The following is an 18190-nucleotide window of genomic DNA, read 5'->3' as shown; positions in this document are numbered from 1 at the left end:
ACGACCGGGACGACTTGGCGCTGCTACCTGGCTCGTCATAACCCTACCGCCATTCCCCCCTGTTCATCCTCAATCGAACCTAGCTTGATGGGAACCTGACCTGACCTGCCTCCTCTAGTAGGTCTCCTCTTTTTTTTTTTTTTTTTTTTTTTTTTTTTTTTTTTTAAAGCTCCAAGCTCCCAGCACCACCACTGCCGTCAGCGCAAAAGCTGTTCCCCGTGCTCTACATAGGTCTAAAATGCTGTCCCTGTCTTTCTCTCTTTTTGACAACTCTTGACTGATTTCTGCTAAAAAAAAAAGAAATAAATAAGACGACAAAAAAAGACGAAAAAAGACGAAAAAAGACGAAAAAAAAAAAAAAAGAGAAAACACCACCATCGACCACCACCGACCACCAACGCACCCCCCCCCCCCTCCCCTTCCCCCTCCTCTCTCCCCCCTCTTCCAACCTCTCCATTTCACTCTTAAAACTCCCCCCATCAATTCTTTTCTTTTCTTTTTTTTCTTCCTTTATTTTTCCTTATTTGATTTTCGTTTCGTTTCTTTTCTTTTTCTTTGCTTTTTTTCCACCACCCTCCCGCTTCCCCTTCCCCAACCTCTAGATCTATCTTCCCTCTTTTTGTCTTCCTTGGTCAGCCTCCCCAGGCGACCCGAGTCTGAACAAAGTCGAAACGAGAGGCGAGGGAGGTATATGAAGTCGGGTGCGTCTGTCGCCGGCTCTCTGCTTTCTTCCGGCTCGGCCGCTTCTTCACACGGCCCCAAGTCAACGTCGCCCAACCTCTGCTTGCCTGTCAATGCCATTCTAAGGCCGGCGACGAACATCTTCAGCTACGACACCATGAATCCCGCGCCGGACATGTATTACTCACAGCACATGTCGGGCGGCCAGCCGGCGCCGCCGCAGACAGTCACATCGGGCAATATGCATTACCCTCAACACCAGACCACGTTGATGCACCCCGGGCCTGCCAATTACTCGAGCAATCCATATGGCCAGTACCAGTACGCCAACGGCCTCACTTCACCACCAGCCGCCCAGCCAGTTTCAAACCCAATGGCCGGCGGGCCCTCGACAGTCCTGCCGCTCCCAGGAGTCTCGGGACCTCAAGCACCTCTGCCCAGCCAATATACTGGGTTCGACACTACCGGCCAACATCCACCGCCCGGGATGAAGCCGCGAGTAACTGCTACTCTGTGGGAGGACGAGGGCAGTCTGTGCTTCCAGGTCGAAGCTCGCGGCATCTGTGTCGCTAGACGTGAAGGTGAGCATAGAGACTTTTTTTTTTTTTTTTTTTTTTTTTTTTTTTTTTTTTTCATTTTTGGTAAATCGTTTTGGCTTTTCTGGAGAGACATGTGGGGGAGGGGCTTTATAGTCACTGCAACTGCAACACTTGACCTCTTTTTTTCTTACATGTATATATGTCCGTTTCATCTTTTCCTTTTTGCAATTCTTCCGCCTTTTGGGATGAATCACAGAGGTCCAACTGACTTTTGAGGCTGTCGAAAATCCGCAGATAACCACATGATCAACGGCACGAAGCTGCTTAACGTTGCTGGAATGACCCGCGGCAGAAGAGACGGCATTTTGAAAAGCGAAAAAGTTCGTCACGTTGTTAAAATCGGACCAATGCATCTGAAGGGTGTCTGGTATGTTGAACAGCAGTTGTCTTCTGAGACAAATACAATGCCATAGCCAGCTGAGACAAGAAACCTTTTTAGGATACCTTACGAGCGAGCCCTTGACTTTGCCAACAAGGAGAAGATTACGGAAATGTTGTACCCCCTATTCGTGCACAACATTGGAGCGCTCCTCTACCACCCTACAAACCAGAACCGCACGAGCCAAGTCATGGCCGCTGCTGAGCGTCGCAAGCAGGAACAGGGCCAAATAAGGAACCCGCCTCCTGGACTTCCGTCGATTCAACAGCATCACCAGCCAATGGCCCTTCCCGGCCCGCAGCAGCCTCTGCCCTCACACGCCAGCATAGGCGGCGGCCGTCCACCACTGGACCGGGCCCATACGTTTCCCACCCCCCCCAACGGCACCTCGGCAGTCCTGGGCAGCATGGGAGCATCCGACAACTTCGGCTGGCAAGGTCAGGGGATGAACGGGGCTCAAGGTACCAACCCACTTGCCGTTGAACATGGTTTAAGCAATGCTCGTTCCATGCCAAACACACCAGCTACCACTCCTCCAGGCCAGTCCATCCAGAGCATGCAGTCGTACCCTCAGCCCGCCCAGGGCTACGACGGCGCACGCCAGATGTACGGCGACTCGGCCTCCCAGCAGTCGCCCTACCAGACGTCCAACTCCGCAAGCAGTGACCGCCTGTACTCGCAGCCCAGCCAGTATCCCAAGAACGACATGGGCCCTCCCTCGAGCAGGCCGGCCGGCGCCGGCCAGCCTGCCGAGCAGCACGAGGCCAAGTCTTCCAACGGCATCATGGCGCCTGACCAGCCCGCGCACCACGAGGACGAGGGCGACCATGAGCACGAGGCCGAGTACACCCATCACAGCGCCGCCTACGACGCGTCCCGCTCGTCCTACAACTACACGGCGCCGAGCGTGGGCTCGCTGGCCGGCGACGCCAACATCAACCCCAACATGACGGGATCTCCCGGGCACCCCTCGGCCTCGGGAAGGGCGACGCCTAGAACAACGGCTCCCCATCAGTCATATTACCCCCAGAGCTCGGGCTACAACACCCCGCCTCGAGTGCAGCAGACCTCGAGCAGTCTCTACAGCGCGGTCGGCAGCGACCGAGGTTCGGCCGGCGGCTCTGGTCCTGGCGGTGAGGTGTACGCGCCGACCACGGACATGTCCAGCACCATGACTAATGGCTATAGCGCGCAGCCGTCTCTGATGAACGGAGCTGCGGCGGGCATGAAGCGTGGCCGGGAAGACGACGAGGACCTTTCTCAGTCCAGCCATGACGGTCCAGGAGGCATGGCAAACCTCGACCTTAAGAGACGCAAGACCATGATGGAGACGTCGGTAGCCGCCCCCGCCTACGATACGTTGAGCCGACCTGCTTCTGCCATTGCGGCTTCACGGCGAAGATGAGGTCTCTTGGTCGTGTACCATCCCGGCGGGACCATGTTTTTTTTTCTCTTGGGTCCGGGACGGTCAAGAGATGATGATGTGCTCCGTATCATGTTGAAAGATTTCACTCAATGGCGTTTCCCCCCCTCTTCTTTTCTTTTCTTGTTTTCTCTCTCCTCATCTCTCCTTTTTTTTTTTTTTTTTTTGGAATTTTCCTGGCATTGAAGAGAAGTTCCTTTTTCTTTCACTGGGGCCTCGACTCACGATGAAGTGGCACTTTGCCCATAATGAACGGAACAGAATGGAATGCTACGCCGCCTCCAACAATGACTGCCAACAGATGGTTTTGTTCTGTCCCCTTGTTTTTCTTTCCTTTTTTTCTTTTACTTTTGCTCCCTTGTACTTTGGCAGTCTCTTTCTCCCCCCCCCCCCCTCCGGTCGGCGCTTGCACCAATGGCACGCTGATGTGCCACGTCCCCCCTACTTCCATGTTTAGCATGCCCTGTTACGGGATGTACACGGCTAATGAGATGCGGACGGGGAATTAATTAGTGTTTCCGTGATTGGATTGGTAAAGCTCTTTTTCCCGTCCTGTTTCTGGCTTGTTTCTTGTTTCTTTTTGCTTTGTCTTTTTTCTCTTATTTTTTCCTTGTTCTTTTTGGATCCATTCCAAGGTTTTGCGCGACTGTCAAACTGCAAACTTTGGGCTCCAGACGCACTCGATGCAGTAGGCTAGCCCGCCGGGACGAAGACGACGCGCACCCACTCTCGGTCCCGGCCTGTTACGATTCCCAGGCGGCAGACGAAGCGTGGGTTTTTTTGTTTTTTGTGGGCGCACGCATGCGGCCGCGCCACTCGAGCTCAACAGAACTCTACCTGTTTTCACCTCTTTCTCCGTTGAGCCTCTTTTCCCTCCCGATGCAGCGGATGGCGTGTTTGGAAGGGGAAGAGGATGGACATGTCGGAAGAACGCTGATGACTTATGACGGATGCTTTTTGCCATGCTGTTTTCCTTTTGCGTCAAGACCAAGAAAAAAAAGCGCTAAAGAGGCTGTGTGTTGGACAGGATTATTTTTCTTACGCCCAAGTAACGACTTTATGAGATGAGACCAATAAAAGCTTTTTTTTTTTTTATTTTATTTTATCTTGTGTACGTACGCTCGCGCGTTTGACCCAGCGAATGCACAAGTTTGCCTCCCGGCACTCGCGTTTCCTAGGTTTTCCCATGTTAATCGGCATTGGGGCAGTTAGATGCTGGCCTGGTCGGGTGAGATGTGTGTATGATAACTAGACCACGTAGAGTGAGTGGTAATACAGACGCTCGCGCGACGTGGTGACGCCTCAGCTGGGCGGGACGCGTCGGCCGACATGTGCACGCAGCCACGAGGTGGCGGCACCCACTGACGTCGCGTCTGCAATGCAGCCTCAGCAGCAGCAGCAGCAGCAGCAGCAGCAGCGGCTTTGCTTTTCGTTGCCTGCCGTCTGGTCTGGTCTGGTCTTGTGCCCAGGCCGATTGGGTGTCCGCGTAGCGGTAGCTGTAGCTGTAGCTGTAGCTGTAGCTGTGGCTGTGGCTGTCGACCTTGTTTGCACTTTGCGTGTCGGCTTGCCCGCGTAGCTGTAGCTGTAGCTGTCGACCTTGTTTGCTGTTCTTCGCGTTTAGCTTTTTCCGAGCTCTGGCCCGTCCCGCATGCGAATTCTTGCCCTGTGGGGAAGGGGGTGCGGCGGTGGCGCCGCGGGATGTTTAGAGTTTCGGCCTGGGCGTCAAGGTGTAGTGGCGTTTGAGTTTGGTGCCTGGCCTGGGCCTGGGCCTGGCGGGAGGCTGCCGACGGCGAGGTCGAGCGCCAAAAGGTTTGTCACGATCAAGCTGGAGGCCAAGGGCAGATGTGAAATGTAAAGGATGGCGGAGTGTTGGAGGTGGGTGAATGGGTGTTGTTTGCTGGCAGCTGGCAGCTGGCTGGGGGTGTGGCAGCTGGGAGGGATGGACGGCCTTGACGGATGGGCTTGGCTTGGCTACCATGTGCTTTGGAGGAATATGACGACCGCGGATGGGCACTGGATAAGCCACGGCAAGGTATCATGGGCATTGTTCAGGCAAAGCGGCGCTTGTAACCCCCAAGATGCATACAGTACTCCGTACTCGCACGTTCCCGCCGTCCGAGAAGCCCACGTGACGCGGCCTCGTTGCCGGGCCAACCACTCCACTCGCTCAAGTGGATCTGTCTCGGGTGTTTTGAGTGACGGATTAACCGACCGCTTCTTGCAGACCCTTTGACGAAAGGACCGAATAATAACAACAACAACAACAATAGCAGCAACAACAGCAACAACAGCAACAACAGCAACAACAACGCAGATCACCGAGGATCAACACAAGCTCCCACCGGACTGACTGCATGGCGCCGTTGGCTACCAGACGTGCGGACCGACTGTCTTCTTTTGCTGCCTTTTCCCCTTCCTGCCCTGCTCATCATGGAATCGCCGCTCTCGCCCGCCACCGAGGCCAGCCTTAACAGAGCCACGCCTCCGAGCAAAAGAAAATACGACCAGTACGAGGCCCGGGCCTCTGCCGCTTGCACGAGCGCAGCCGCAGCCGCAGCCGCAGCCCGCGAGGCTGCTCCGCTGGGCTGCTCGCCGCGCGTGGCGGCCGCCGACATGGACCAGGAGAATGCGGCCTTGCCGCCCAAGCAGCCCCGGCACGGTCGCGTGCTGTCCGGGACCGAGCTGTCGCCGCTGAAGATGCTGGCGGAGCAGAGGGGCGGCGGCGACGGCCTGCCGCCTCGGCAGAGAAGCCCGAGGAAGCTGTCGCCGTCGTCCCGGTTCCCCGTCAAGATCAACCCTCACGAGGGCGAGGGCGAGGGCGAGGGCGAGGACGAGGACGAGGACGAGGTCAAGTGCGGCGACGACGCGCGGCGAGCGAGCAAGGAGCGCAAGAGGCCTCTGGACGGCTTGGAAAGAGCCGTGGAGGTTTTCAACGACGAGCAAAGTGATTTGCTCCATTTCCAAGGGCCTGCTGCAGAAACAGCGGCGGCGGATGCCGATGCAGAGCAGAGCCCCGACGCCGACGCCGACGCCGACGCCGACGAGACGGCCGGCCCGGACGATACCGCCGTCAGCACTTTTAGCACCTTCTCGGTGGTGCCAAACATGACGGTTTTTGCGACGCTGGGCCAGGGCGCGACCAAGCACTCGGCCTTTGACGGGCTCACGCCCCGGATCAAGCAGCATCAGCAGCAGCAGCGGCCGCCGTCGTCGTCTGGCAGCACCGGAAGCAACACCACCAACCTGCTCATGGACTTTACCGACCAGCTGCGCTTCCCTCCGCCAAAGTCGCCCGGCAAGCGTGGCGGCCTGTCCCCGTCACGGACCATGCCAGCCGTCTCGGCCACGCCCAGCCGGCGACAGCTCACCGCCAGCCTCATCGACTTCGACATCCCGCCGATGCCGACTCCCCGGAGCCTGCCCTCCATCACGCCGCGCGAGCTGGAGTCCCTCAAGTCCGGCTTCCTGTCGGAAATCAGCTCCCTCAAGGCGTCGCTGAGCGGCAAGGAAGCCGAGGTGCACTCGCTCAAAAGCGCGGTCGGCGACGCCGAGAAGCGGGTCGGCGAGTCTATGGAGCAGCTGCGCGAGGAGCGGGCCTTGAACGAGCGGCTGTCTGCGGAAAAGGGGGACTGGGAGAAGCGTGGGCGGGACATGGACAAGGTGCTCCGCAAGATCAAGGATGAGGTCGCGACGTGCCGGCAGGACCGGGAGGAGCTGGAGCGCAAGCTGGAGGAGAGCGAGAAGCGCAGAGAGGCCGCCGAGATGATGCACCAGGAGGCCGAGAGCAAGATGGCCGGCATGCGAGCCGGCAAGGGCTGCGAAAGGGGGGTCAAGGACGGCCCGGCGACGGCGGCATCAGCGGCGGCGGCGGCGTCAAGCCGCGACGTGGAGATGGCCGTCGAGCGGGTGGCCCGGGAGCTCCACGCTCTGTACAAGGGCAAGCACGAAACAAAGGTGGCCGCGCTGAAGAAGTCGTACGAGGCTCGCTGGGAGAAGCGCGTCAAGGAGCTCGAGGCGCGCATCGAACAGGTGGGCAGCGAGAACGATGCGCTGCGCAGCCGTCGGGACGCGAGCACGCCAACGAGGCCCGAAGATGGCGGCGCCACGGAAGCAGCAGCGGCAGCGGCGGCGGCAGCGGCAGCAGCGGAGGAGCGAACAGCGCAGGCGGCCAAGGACGGAGCGACCATCAAGGAGCTCAGCGCGGACGTACAGCGTCTCGAGGCGATTGTCTCGACGGTGAAGCGGGACAACAAGGAGCTGAGGACCATGCTGGAGAAGGAGAGGGTCGAGAAGGGCGAGCTGGTGCAGCTGGCCGAGGAGATGATGAGCATGCAGAGCATGCAGAGCATGGCGGCGGCGGCGGGCGGCGCTCCGCATCACGGGCGGGCCGAGCAGGCTGCCGCGGCGGCGTGGGGCCCGGCGCAGCCTCCGGAGCGGCAGGACCACCAGCGCGCGGGGGTGAAGACGCCGAGAGCAGCGGCAGACGGCGCGCGCATCCCGGGTGCCGGCAGGGGGGGGGTAGGAGCAGCGGCAGGGGCGGGAATGTCGGGGCTGCGGGGGCCGGGGTCGGCGATCCGCGCGCCGGGGCACGTGAGACGGGGGAGCGGGGGGCTGCCGCGGCCGGGGGCCAGGAGCGGCATCATGAGTTCGATTGAGAAGATGGGCAACTATCGGGGGCGAGGGCAGGAATAATGACTGACGAGGCTGGGCTGTAGCATGAATGACTGATGTGTTATGAGTAGAAGCGGGCCGGAAACTGTAGCATTGTGACTGTTGACTGTTGTGATGCTGACTGTTGTGATGTTGACTGTTGTGATGTTGACTGTTGTGATGTTGACTGTTGTGATGTTGACTGTTGTGATGTTGGCTGTTGTGATGTTGGCTGTTGTGATGTTGACTGTTGTGATGTTGACTATTGTGACTATTGTGACTGTTGACTGTTGACTGTTGTAACTGTTGGGCTGTTGTTGTGATGAGTTGCGACTGTAGTGTGGTGAACTGCAGATACTACACTATAGATGTTGTGAAATATCAGTAGTATAAAATACAAGTATTGTGAGATATAATTATAGCATATAATTACTGTGAATTATAATCAGTGTAATTGTAGCTGTTATAAACTGTATATATTAATCGCCTTGACTTTGCGCTGTATACTATAAACTGCATCGGCGTTGTGGACTTGATTACAGTACGGCAAGTTGGACTCGATTTCTGGACTTGATCTGGACATGATTATGGACATGGTTCTGGACTGATTCTGGAAATGATATTAAATTGACGAGATTGCTGCCACCATGGACAACAACATCAACACCGCCAATGCCAACGACACCCAACACCAACGGCCAGCGCGCCCGGCCTCGTCTCAAACGGCATCACGCACCATGCAACTCACCCCAGACCGTACGCTTGCCGGGCGGTGCCGCCAAAGACCATGGCGCGCTCCTCGTCCGACAGGCTGGCCATCCAGCACATCTTGTCCACCACGTCGCGCCACTTGGGCCAGGCGTCGTCGCCCAGCCCGCCGAGCGTGCAGACGGGCCAGTCGCTGCCGAACATGATGCGGGCGGGCCCAAAGGTGGCGAGCACGACGCCCAGCCAGGCCAGGACGGAGCGGAACACGTGCGCGGCGGGCTGGGCGCGCAGCGCGTCGGGCATCTCGGCGAAGCCGCCCGACAGCTTGACGTACGTGCGGGGCGCCTTGGAGAGGGCGTACATGGCGGTGCGCCAGGCGCGGAAGCCGGGGTCCGAGGCGACGTTGTAGATGGCCAGGTCGGGCTTGCACAGGTGGTCTGGCAAGAGTTTCAGCGGGTGAAGGGGGATCAGCGGGGGGGGGGGGGGGGGGGGGGGGTTTGAAGACGAGGCCAAGGGGAGGGGGCCCGGGACGGGGGGGGCATACTCAGGATAAAGGTCAGCTTGTGGGCGTCGTCGGCGACGCCGTCGTGCGCGCGGCCTATCATCTCGGCCACCTCGTCGAGCTGCCTCTTGCCGCGGCGGTGCTGGTCGACGGCGACCTCGAAGACGAAGCCCCGCCGGCCGAGCAGCTTGAGGGCGTCGACAAAGGCGTCGGTCAGCATGGTGCCGTGCGGCTTGTCCTGCAGGAGGTAGCGGAAGCCGCGGACCTTGGGCCACGCGGCGCCGGCGGCGGCCTCGACGCGCTCCAGGTAGCGCTCCAGGAGGGCGGGCCCGCTGGGCACCGGGGCCCAGGGGATCATGGCCAGGCACAGGCGCGCGTCGGCGGCGGCGTGGCCCTCGCCCGGCCGGGGCTGGCCGAGGGCCACGCGGCTGAGGAAGGCGACCTCCCGGAGGGGGGCGTCCCAGCCGGGGGGGTGGTGGGAGTCGCGGTCCGGGTCATGGAGGGGGTCCAGGTCCAGGTCGGGGTCGTCGAGGGCGCTCGTACGGTCGGCCTCGACGGCGACGAAGCCGGCCAGAGAGGGCGCCGTTGCCGCCGCCGTCGCCGCCGCCGTCGCCTGCTGGTACTCGGCGACGGAGCGCTGGCCGTGCAGCGGGTGCTCGGGCGGGCACCACGCCAGCGAGGCGGCTTCGCTCGCGGGGTACAGGTGGACGTGGGAGTCGATCAGGGGGGGCGGGGGAGCCGCCATGGCGAGGGAGAAGAAAGTCTGGTCAAAGTCGAAACGTTGCAAGGGTCTGCAAGCACGCGGCGTTGGGCGTTGAAGTCGCGGGCTTCTGCTTTTTCTACTCTTGGCTGGAGTTGTTGACCCCCTTGGTGCCTGGCTGTCTCTGCCAACTGGCGGGGTAGCCGTGGCAGTTGCATGCCCGACAAATATGCGACGGCTAATTGAATTTTATGCACGCACGCCGAGGGGATAATTTTGTGTGAACAGATTCAATTCAACCGTCGTCTGTTCGACCAGAGGTCTAACGCCTAGCCTACGTACCGAGCCGAGTCTACTGCCGACGTGCGTTACAACCTCTACTGACTGACGCCTTGTGCCCACGGCAGCAAAGGCCCCCTCTTCCATCAGCAGCTGGTCCCCGTCTGTAAAAACCAGCTTGTAAAAGCCCAAGGTGGAAAAAACAACCGGAGCGCTGTCCTTGCCATAAGGCCGCCTTTTACCGTTCAAAGCCAACCCCCGCGTCTGCAACTCAAAACGGAGCGCTGTCCTTGCCAGATAAGGCTAACCTGTGCCAGCCGGTCCCTGTCTGCCAAAAACAAACCAACAGAGCGCTGTCCTTGTCTGGAGCGGCGGACGGGTGCAAGCCCAAAAGCAACCTCGGCTTGCTTGAACCCGACAAAACAAAAAAAAAAAATTCGCCCGCAAAAGACGTGCCGCGCCGGGAAACGTCTATGCGGGGGGCCGCAGCATCGACCCATTAGTCTTCAACAACGCCGTCGGGAGGGCGCGCAGACTAACCCAAGACCGGCTTGGTGCCTGGCTCCGCTTCCTCGTGCGCGTGAGGGGATCAAGGTGAATATGATGTAGAACTGAAACTCCCAACGCAACGTGGCGGTGGCACACAAGTCCTCTTTGCCGACATGTAGCCAGAATGTAACATTCTGGGGCCGAGCAGGCGCCGGGTCGGCCGCCCTCTTGGACCGCGACAACTCACTTTCCAGCATCTCTCCTCTTTTTTATTGCTCCTCAAGTGACAATCATGCCGTGGCGGCGGGAGGGGCTGTGGGCGTAGGCGCCGTCTTCATCCTCGCTGTCGCTCGTGTAGCTGGAGCAGTCGGAGCTGTCATCTCCGTAGCCGCATCGTGAGCCGCCGCAGTCGAGCTTGACACGCTCCCCCCTGCGGGTGATTCCGTAGCGCTCGCACGTGCAGGAGCTGCAGTCGGAGCTGGGCGTGCTGTAGCCGGAGAGCGACGAGTTGGGCGAGGAGCTGTCGGAGCGGTACGACAACGAAGAGCCGCTGGAAGACACGGGGGACGTGCTAAAGTTGGTCGTGACGTAGTCGTCGTCGTCGTCGATGCCGGCGCTGCCGAACCGGGCCGTGAGCTCCTCAATCTGTTGGTTGCCGTAGTAGTCCGAGTTGAGGATGTGCTTGGTGGCGTAGGGGGACACGGGCTTGGGAGCCTGAATCTGCGACACGGAGAGGGGGCGTCCCTTGGGGATGTCGACCGACAAGGACGCCCGGCTGCTGCGTGAGGACTTGTGGGCATCCTTGGAGGAATGTTGGCGCGATGAGCTCTTGCTGCTCGGCTTGGACGACGACTTGTGCTCCTTGGACGACGACGACTTGTGCTCCTTGGAAGACGACGACTTGTGGTGACGGGAAGACGACTTGTCTGACGGCACGTCGAGAATGTTGAGTTCACGGCCGGTGGTGGGCTCGACCGTCGAGCTGACACTGGGGTTGTGGGCGACGTGGTAGCCGTCGACAATGTAGTAGTACCAATATCGCTGGCCAGGCTCCAGGGTTGAGTTTTGGAACCGAAAGGTTCCCTTCCAGGATCCGGATTTGGAACTAGACTTGTCCTTGGACAGAGGGAGCTGACCAACGTAGTTGTCCCATGAGCCGAGAAGGTGCACAGTCTTGACGCCCGAGGAGACGCGAAGAGAGAAGGAAAGTTGAATAGCCGACATGATGGCAGAGGTGGCGTGATAATTTGATATGCGAAGGAATTAAGCAACGATTCAGCCAAATTTTGGAGCGTGGCGAGCAAGTAAAATCCAGGTAGTCCGTTATTACAGGTGTATTAAGTCGGTGTATGCAAAATAAACGTCAAAAAAATAAATAAATATGCAGCAATAAATTATTGATGGGGTGGAATTCGCCTCTACAAGCTGACCCGCAACTTTTTTCGAAAGAGATTTGTGAATCGTGGCTGTGGATATAAAAAAAGATATCACAACTTGCAGAGACGACGTAAATTAAGAAGGGAAAGTAGAGACCAGCTCTACGACGCAATGGCAAACAAGCAAGGGGAAAGAAAAAAAAAAACACACGAGGTAAAAACAGAAAACGAGGATTTGAGTTGAAGGAACTTGCTGAAGAAGAAAGAGAAGAAGAGGAGAGGAACGGACGAGGTCGAGGCGTCGGTGGGTGTTATATGGCGTCCCGTGGCCAGCGCGGCGGGTCTCGACGGGAGTGGTCAGCCGCATCCTCGATGTCGGTGGCACTCGTCCTCTGCATCTTGCAGGCTGGGCTGCACGCTGCACGCTGCACGCTGCATGCCGCCTATGCCCATGACCATGCCCATCAAGCTGGCGGGCGTGAAGAGGGGGAAGAGTTGAGTCAAGATGGTGGTTGACTGCAGGCCTGTCGGGCGCTTACGCTGCATGTCGGCTGGGCCAGTGACGGGGGCGCCTGCCGACACACTTTGCACTTTCCACGCCGGCCGGCGTCTAGCACCCGCGCCTGATTGGGTCGCGCGCCAGCCGGCGGGGGCGGCATCCCTGCAACGTCACCTCGCAGGGCCCCAATGGCGTGCAGCGCGCATCGCTGGTCGAGCTATCGAACCTGCTTGCATCCGGCTTCTGTGGTACAGAGCAGCTCCGCACGGGGGGATTTGGGGGGAGGGGGCGGGGAGGGGCATTTGAAAAAAAAAAAAAAAAAAGACAAAAAAAAAGAAATCGCTCGGTGGACCAAAGACTTGTGCGGCGATTGCGACCGGACGTACAGTACGTGCAGAGGAGTACGCACGGACTGCCTGGGGCATCACTTGCCGCGCAGGGCCTCGACTAACTTGGGGACTCGGGAGGAAGGCACGACCTGGCGGGGTGAGAGAGAGCCGTTGACCGGCCCTTTTTGCTTCGCTTTGCTTCGTTTCTGCTCCGCACCAAAACTCGTGCCTCGTCCTCGTAAGAAAAAAAAAAAAAAAAAGGCGGCACAAATTTTCAAGAACACCCGTCTAATCCCACGAAAACGCCCGCCCGCTCGGCCAAGCACTCATGATGCCAGGCACGTCTTGCGAAGCAGCAGCCGCCTTGGTTTAAGCCTCATTGTCATGGCCACCGTCTCATTCTGCAAGGCCAGGCGTTCCCCACCTCCAAGAACGACACACAGGAAAGACAGACAGACAGACAGACAGACAGACGTACGGCTCCCCGATCCAAGCGGTCGTCGTGCGCTCGAGCAGACCTCTGCACACCATCTTTTGGAAACTACTATGTACATACAACTACTCCGTGCGTAGGGATGCAACCGGCACAGGGAGACGCTGACCATGGCGTCATGCGTTTCTCCGCGCAGTGCACACACCACCGCTTTTTGGCCCTCGGCGGGTATCCATCAAGCCCCACGTTCCTCTAGGACCGAGATTCAAACCAATGGCACAGCCGATTGGCATCGTCGGATCGACCCCCGCCCGTGACCAGGGCCGACCAAGAAGAGCATTGCGCCGTCAAGGCCGTGTCCGCTCGCCTGACTTTCAAGGTGTCCGTCGCGGTGACGGCGCATAAGTTGCTGCTGCAGCAGTCGCGACAGATGTACACACGTAATAACCCTCGGATATCCCCCTCCGTACAAGCCAATCGACAAGTCGATCAAGCTGTATATAGGAGTAATCGTATCTACTTCTTCCTCGCTGTGATTGCGCGCGAGCTCCCTCAACAGGCAATCTCTTCTTCTTTGACGCTACACACCACTGTGCAGAGGCTTGGCTTGTATGAGCTCTATGAGAATTGCGAAGCTGTCAGATCTCCACTAGTTGACCCTCTACGGATCATGCACGACAAGAAACTTGCCCCTACCGCCATGGCTGATCGGACTGAAGCGCTCAGGCGCAGACTAGGAGATACCGAAGAGCCCCTGTGATATCCCTACCTATACAAGGGCTAAGTTTTACGGGAATGCACGGGTCTTGCGGTAAATCCTCCAGCAGCTCTACGGTGCATCGGAATTGTCCAACAAGTCTCTGCTAGCGATGAGATGAATAGCCTCTTCAAAAGGCCCAGGTGCTCTACCTGGCGCAAGCTCTGGCTGGCTTGCCGTGGCCAAGGCGAGCTCGGGATCGATGCCATCATGCCCGAGGCCTTGAAAAGACAAGGGCTCAGCTTGCTGTCAACGACGAGGCCGCGAAGCCGCGCGTATCGAAGTTTGGGATTGTGGCGCCTGCAGCACTGCAGCCGCCGGCATCATCAGTAATCCGAGCATTATGCTGTGTGACTGACAATACCGAGCTAATATATAACGGGATGCTCTCGATATCCTACGGAGCAAGTTGGCATATTTTACTTTTGCCGCCCTTGCCAATGGGCGCAAGCCCAAACCAACCTTAGACTACACCCAATTCCAAAGATGCTCAGCACATCGCCGTCGAACGCTCGGCTCAACAGGGAAAGCATCGCACAATGGCTTGGAAGCTGTCGAGATTTGTTCACAGGCCCTCGTGTCTCGAGGCGCACAAGGTACAACTGCGAACCCCGGCCAGTCCCTTGGGACTTCATCGCTTCTGTCACAGTGTCCAAGAGTTGTGGACGGTGACGTATACCCTTCTCAGCGTTTGGCCTAGCAGCACGAGTATTTGTAAGTGGCGGCCCGCAAATATGCGTCTCCCTTTCACATCATCAGCAGTGCTCTCTCGCACCGACCAGCAGGGGCATCTCCATTTCTCCCTGGCGTTATGGCGGTCGATTGGAGGATGGTTTGTGCTCTCCTCTGGGGTTAGTAACAACCCAGGAGTCATTTCATCTTTACGCTTAATCGGAATCCTCCAAGGCCAGAGTTGGTTTTTGACCGTGCTGTCGGCGTGGAGGTTTCAGCCATCGGTACGGCGCACAAGCATAGTGTCTGCTGGTGAAGTCGCCTGTAGCCTTCCAAACAGATAACGCGTTGGGTCATGTGAAACCCGTTGGGCCTGCTTGGCTGATTCCAGGTCAGAAAGGCGCGACTCACGACGTCGTCTAGTGTCCGCAGCTTTGTCGTTCTTGAGTATAGCTTCATGTTACGATTGTCTCAAAGAACATCGCTTGCCCTGCCCACCGTGGAAACAAGTTGGCACATGAACCAAGCACAGGGTCATCAGCAGCAGAGTGAGCATCATTGACAACGAATGGCATGGTTGTGCGTGAATCCTTTTCCTCCAAGGGACTGCTGCATCGACATGTGGAAAGGCCCAGGTTATGTCGATAGCACGCGGCGGATGCGCACCAAAGTGTAGTGTTGCGAGGTGCGCTTGTTTCCATTCCAAAGCAAGCAAGGGATGAGAAGTATCCTTGACCGTGCCGGAGAAAGAAATCAAGCTTCCCTGGGACGCACCTTGGGAAGATGGTCGAAGCGATCGTCTGGGCCAAGCGCCGTTGTTCAGTCTTGATTCCTGATGGGCCCTTTCTAACGTCGTCAGTGCCTCGCCTTGCCTCGCCTTGCCTCACGGGTATAAATAGAAAGCCCTCCTCTCGCCATCTCGCTCTTCTTCTCTAAACATGTCGCAACTATGTATCTTCGACCTAAAGCCACCACTTCCTCCTCGCCCACCGTCGGACAGCACCGTGTTCGTTTCGCGCAAAATCCATCCCGTCCCTCCCCATTTTCCTCAGCTTATTCCCCTCTCGCGGTCCTCAGAACTCGGCGTCTCAGCGGAGCGTTTCCCGCGGCTTCCTCGGGCTCCCCTTCAACCGTGCGCCTCTGTACGTCTCATCTCGCCCGTCGCTCTCTGATCCCCGACGTCCATCTTGGCCCCAGCTGCACTGCGCGGTGCTCGCCAGCACGCTGTGCTCCGCGCTCCGCCGTCGTGGTGGTTCCGACGCTATTTATCGAGCCGATCCATGATGGCTCCCGCCCTTCCCTCTCCATACCTCCTTTATCCCCCCTTCCCGCACAAGTTTCCCTTCGTCCGTGATATCTGACTGTCTGCCTGGGTCGATCTTTGAACTCGACCAACATGGCCCTGCCCGGCCGAACCAATCACACAAAAATGCCGCAGATGAATAATTCATGCGCCCTGGTCTCTTACACCCGGCTTCGTCTAGGACCAGACGTCTGACGCAGCAGGCTACTAACCCAGTTGGTTGTGGTCCGGCCCCGATACACAGCTGCAGTAGCAATGAGAGATGCAGGGGCCGCAGCACGTCGCTGGGGGCCACACGGTGTCTTAGAACCTGATTTGACTATTGCTCAGCCGTGCCTGGATCGCAGCTGGCAGAGACGGCAAGGAGGAGCCGGACACGACGCCTCTGGCGATCTAAGCCAGCATAGCCTTAAGAACCTTGACCTGCTCCAGGACGCGTGCCCGGCTAGTCCCCCCCTTGACTGATCTCATCTCGACGCTTTTCTCGTAGTCAAACGTGTGCGAAACATCCTCCCCAAACCGGCTATCAATAGCCTGCAGTTGCTCCAGCGATAGCTCGTTCATCGGAATACCTAGCTCCTCGCTCTTAGCCACGCATCGCCCGGAAATATGGTGCGTCTCACGAAAGGGTACACCCTTTCGTACGAGATAATCAGCAAGATCAGTAGCCAGCATGAATGGATCGAGGGCAGCCCTCATACGCTCTGGCTTAACGGCAAGGGTAGTGAGGATACCCTTTGCAATCTGAAGGCTGTCAGAGACAGTCTTCACATGATCCAACATGGGTTCCCAGCTTTCCTGCAAGTCCTTTTGATATGTGCTCGGTAGGCCCTTCTGGGTCATCATGAGGCCAGCCATATGGCCAAATGCTCGACCGGCTTTTCCTCGCAAAAGTTCCAGGCCATCTGGGTTCTTCTTGTGCGGCATGAGAGAACTTCCGGTGGAATAAGCATCAGCAATAGAAATAAAGCCGAACTCTGTAGAGGAATAGAGAATAAGATCCTCGGCCCATCGAGAAACATGTTGCATGAACATACTTCCCCATTGCAGGAATTCAGTGACAAAATCTCTGTCACTGACAGCATTCATCGAGTTCCACAGAAGGCCTGTAAAGCCCAGCTCCTCGGCCATCATGTCGCGATCGATACTGAAGCCATTGCCGGCGAGAGCACCACAACCAAGTGGGCTCCTGTTCACACGCTTCGCAGTCTCGCGCAGCCGCTCAAGATCGCTCGCAAAGTAAAAGCCGAATGATAGCAGATGCTGCGACCACAAAACCGGCATGGCACGCTGGAGGTGGGTATACCCAGGCATGATGATGCCGCTGTCAAGGTCAGGAGGGTGGCTAGATTCGGGAGCATGATCAGACTTACCACTCGGCCTCGGCGCGGTCGGCAATAACCTCAATCAAGGCAACTAGGTGGCTCTCAATCTCCTGGATCTGGTTGCGAAGCCACAGACGCATGTCGCAGACAACCTGCTCGTTGCGGCTGCGACCCGTATGCAATTTGCCAGCAATGTCCTTGCCAATAATCTCGCTGAGCCGGCGCTCATTGGCAGTGTGAATATCTTCATCGTTGGGCATGATAACAAAGGCACCTGCCTCCCACTCCTTCTGAACCTCCCGGAGACCTCTCTCGATTTCGGTGAACTCGCTCTTGGATATGATGCCAGACTTGGCGTTTGCGCGTGCAAACGCAATACTGCCGAGGATATCTTCCTTATACAGGAGCTTGTCATACGAAATACTCGCATTGTATTTGAGCATGAGGGGATCGAGGCCGCCTGTCATTCCGAGGTCAGCACATTCATTAGTGCACTTGAACGTCCACAGAGAACCCACCTGTGAAGCGCCCACCCCAGAGCATGTTTTCTGCAGGTGTCTTTCCAGTCGTCATGATGTGCAGACTGCCTTCTTATCTGCCAGGGTTGATGAGCTTAATAACTTCAAAAGAACGCATGGTGGTCAATTTCTGCTGGATACCTTGAGAAGAGTGGAGCTCCGAGTGATCCAGGTCACGTGGGGGCCGTGACCTAACCCAGTGATAACCTGCCTGCTTGTATTGTAACGTTGATTAGAGATTTAAACCTTGGATACTGTTTTAAATCGATTTAATCTTGACGAAAACACAATAATCTCCCTTTTCACTTTATGAATTATTCGCATGTAGTAACCAGCCTCCGCGGCAGTTAATTAATCAATGGGTGTATACGTTAAATGATTCAATCGCGATTGCTACAAATCAATTGATGCGACCGTGAGCCGTCAATTGCGCCGTAGCGCAGCGCGCTCCCCTTTTGTGGTGGCGCAATGGTGTTGTCGACTTGACCGGCGTTCCGGATCGTACAAATCCGAAAGCATATGAACTTCCCTATTATCCTCGTGAACTGTTTTCAACTAGCTACGCCAG

At 57.5% G+C, this 18190-nt stretch overlaps 6 protein-coding genes across 6 annotated transcripts; 3 read left to right on the top strand and 3 right to left on the bottom strand.

The window, feature by feature from the left end:
- Positions 1-691: 691 nt before the first annotated feature.
- UV8b_07274 (uncharacterized protein) lies at positions 692-3064 on the top strand (the record flags this gene model as incomplete). The annotated part of the gene is made up of 3 exons (XM_043144771.1): positions 692-1262; positions 1515-1647; positions 1720-3064. The coding sequence occupies 3 exons, from the start codon at positions 692-694 to the stop codon at positions 3062-3064; spliced, it is 2049 nt and encodes a 682-aa protein (XP_043000706.1).
- Positions 3065-4460: 1396 nt separating this feature from the next.
- Positions 4461-4658, top strand: UV8b_07273 (uncharacterized protein; the record flags this gene model as incomplete). Its single annotated transcript, XM_043144770.1, has 1 exon — positions 4461-4658. One exon carries the CDS (start codon positions 4461-4463, stop codon positions 4656-4658), a length of 198 nt encoding a protein of 65 aa, XP_043000705.1.
- Positions 4659-5512: 854 nt separating this feature from the next.
- On the top strand, positions 5513-7774 carry UV8b_07272 (uncharacterized protein; the record flags this gene model as incomplete). The annotated part of the gene is made up of 1 exon (XM_043144769.1): positions 5513-7774. One exon carries the CDS (start codon positions 5513-5515, stop codon positions 7772-7774), a length of 2262 nt encoding a protein of 753 aa, XP_043000704.1.
- Positions 7775-8476: 702 nt separating this feature from the next.
- UV8b_07271 (uncharacterized protein) lies at positions 8477-9687 on the bottom strand (the record flags this gene model as incomplete). The annotated part of the gene is made up of 2 exons (XM_043144768.1): positions 8477-8877; positions 8985-9687. 2 exons carry the CDS (start codon positions 9685-9687, stop codon positions 8477-8479), a joined length of 1104 nt encoding a protein of 367 aa, XP_043000703.1.
- A 1002-nt stretch (positions 9688-10689) lies between these two features.
- UV8b_07270 (uncharacterized protein) lies at positions 10690-11634 on the bottom strand (the record flags this gene model as incomplete). The annotated part of the gene is made up of 1 exon (XM_043144767.1): positions 10690-11634. One exon carries the CDS (start codon positions 11632-11634, stop codon positions 10690-10692), a length of 945 nt encoding a protein of 314 aa, XP_043000702.1.
- Positions 11635-16172: 4538 nt separating this feature from the next.
- UV8b_07269 (uncharacterized protein) lies at positions 16173-17677 on the bottom strand (the record flags this gene model as incomplete). The annotated part of the gene is made up of 3 exons (XM_043144766.1): positions 16173-17103; positions 17153-17564; positions 17623-17677. The coding sequence occupies 3 exons, from the start codon at positions 17675-17677 to the stop codon at positions 16173-16175; spliced, it is 1398 nt and encodes a 465-aa protein (XP_043000701.1).
- Between the last annotated feature and the right edge of the window lie 513 nt (positions 17678-18190).

The sequence above is a fragment of the Ustilaginoidea virens genome, chromosome 6 (genome assembly GCF_000687475.1).
Source record: "Ustilaginoidea virens chromosome 6, complete sequence".
NCBI classification, from domain to species: domain Eukaryota; kingdom Fungi; phylum Ascomycota; class Sordariomycetes; order Hypocreales; family Clavicipitaceae; genus Ustilaginoidea; species Ustilaginoidea virens.
This window is presented reverse-complemented; position numbering and strand designations above follow the sequence as displayed.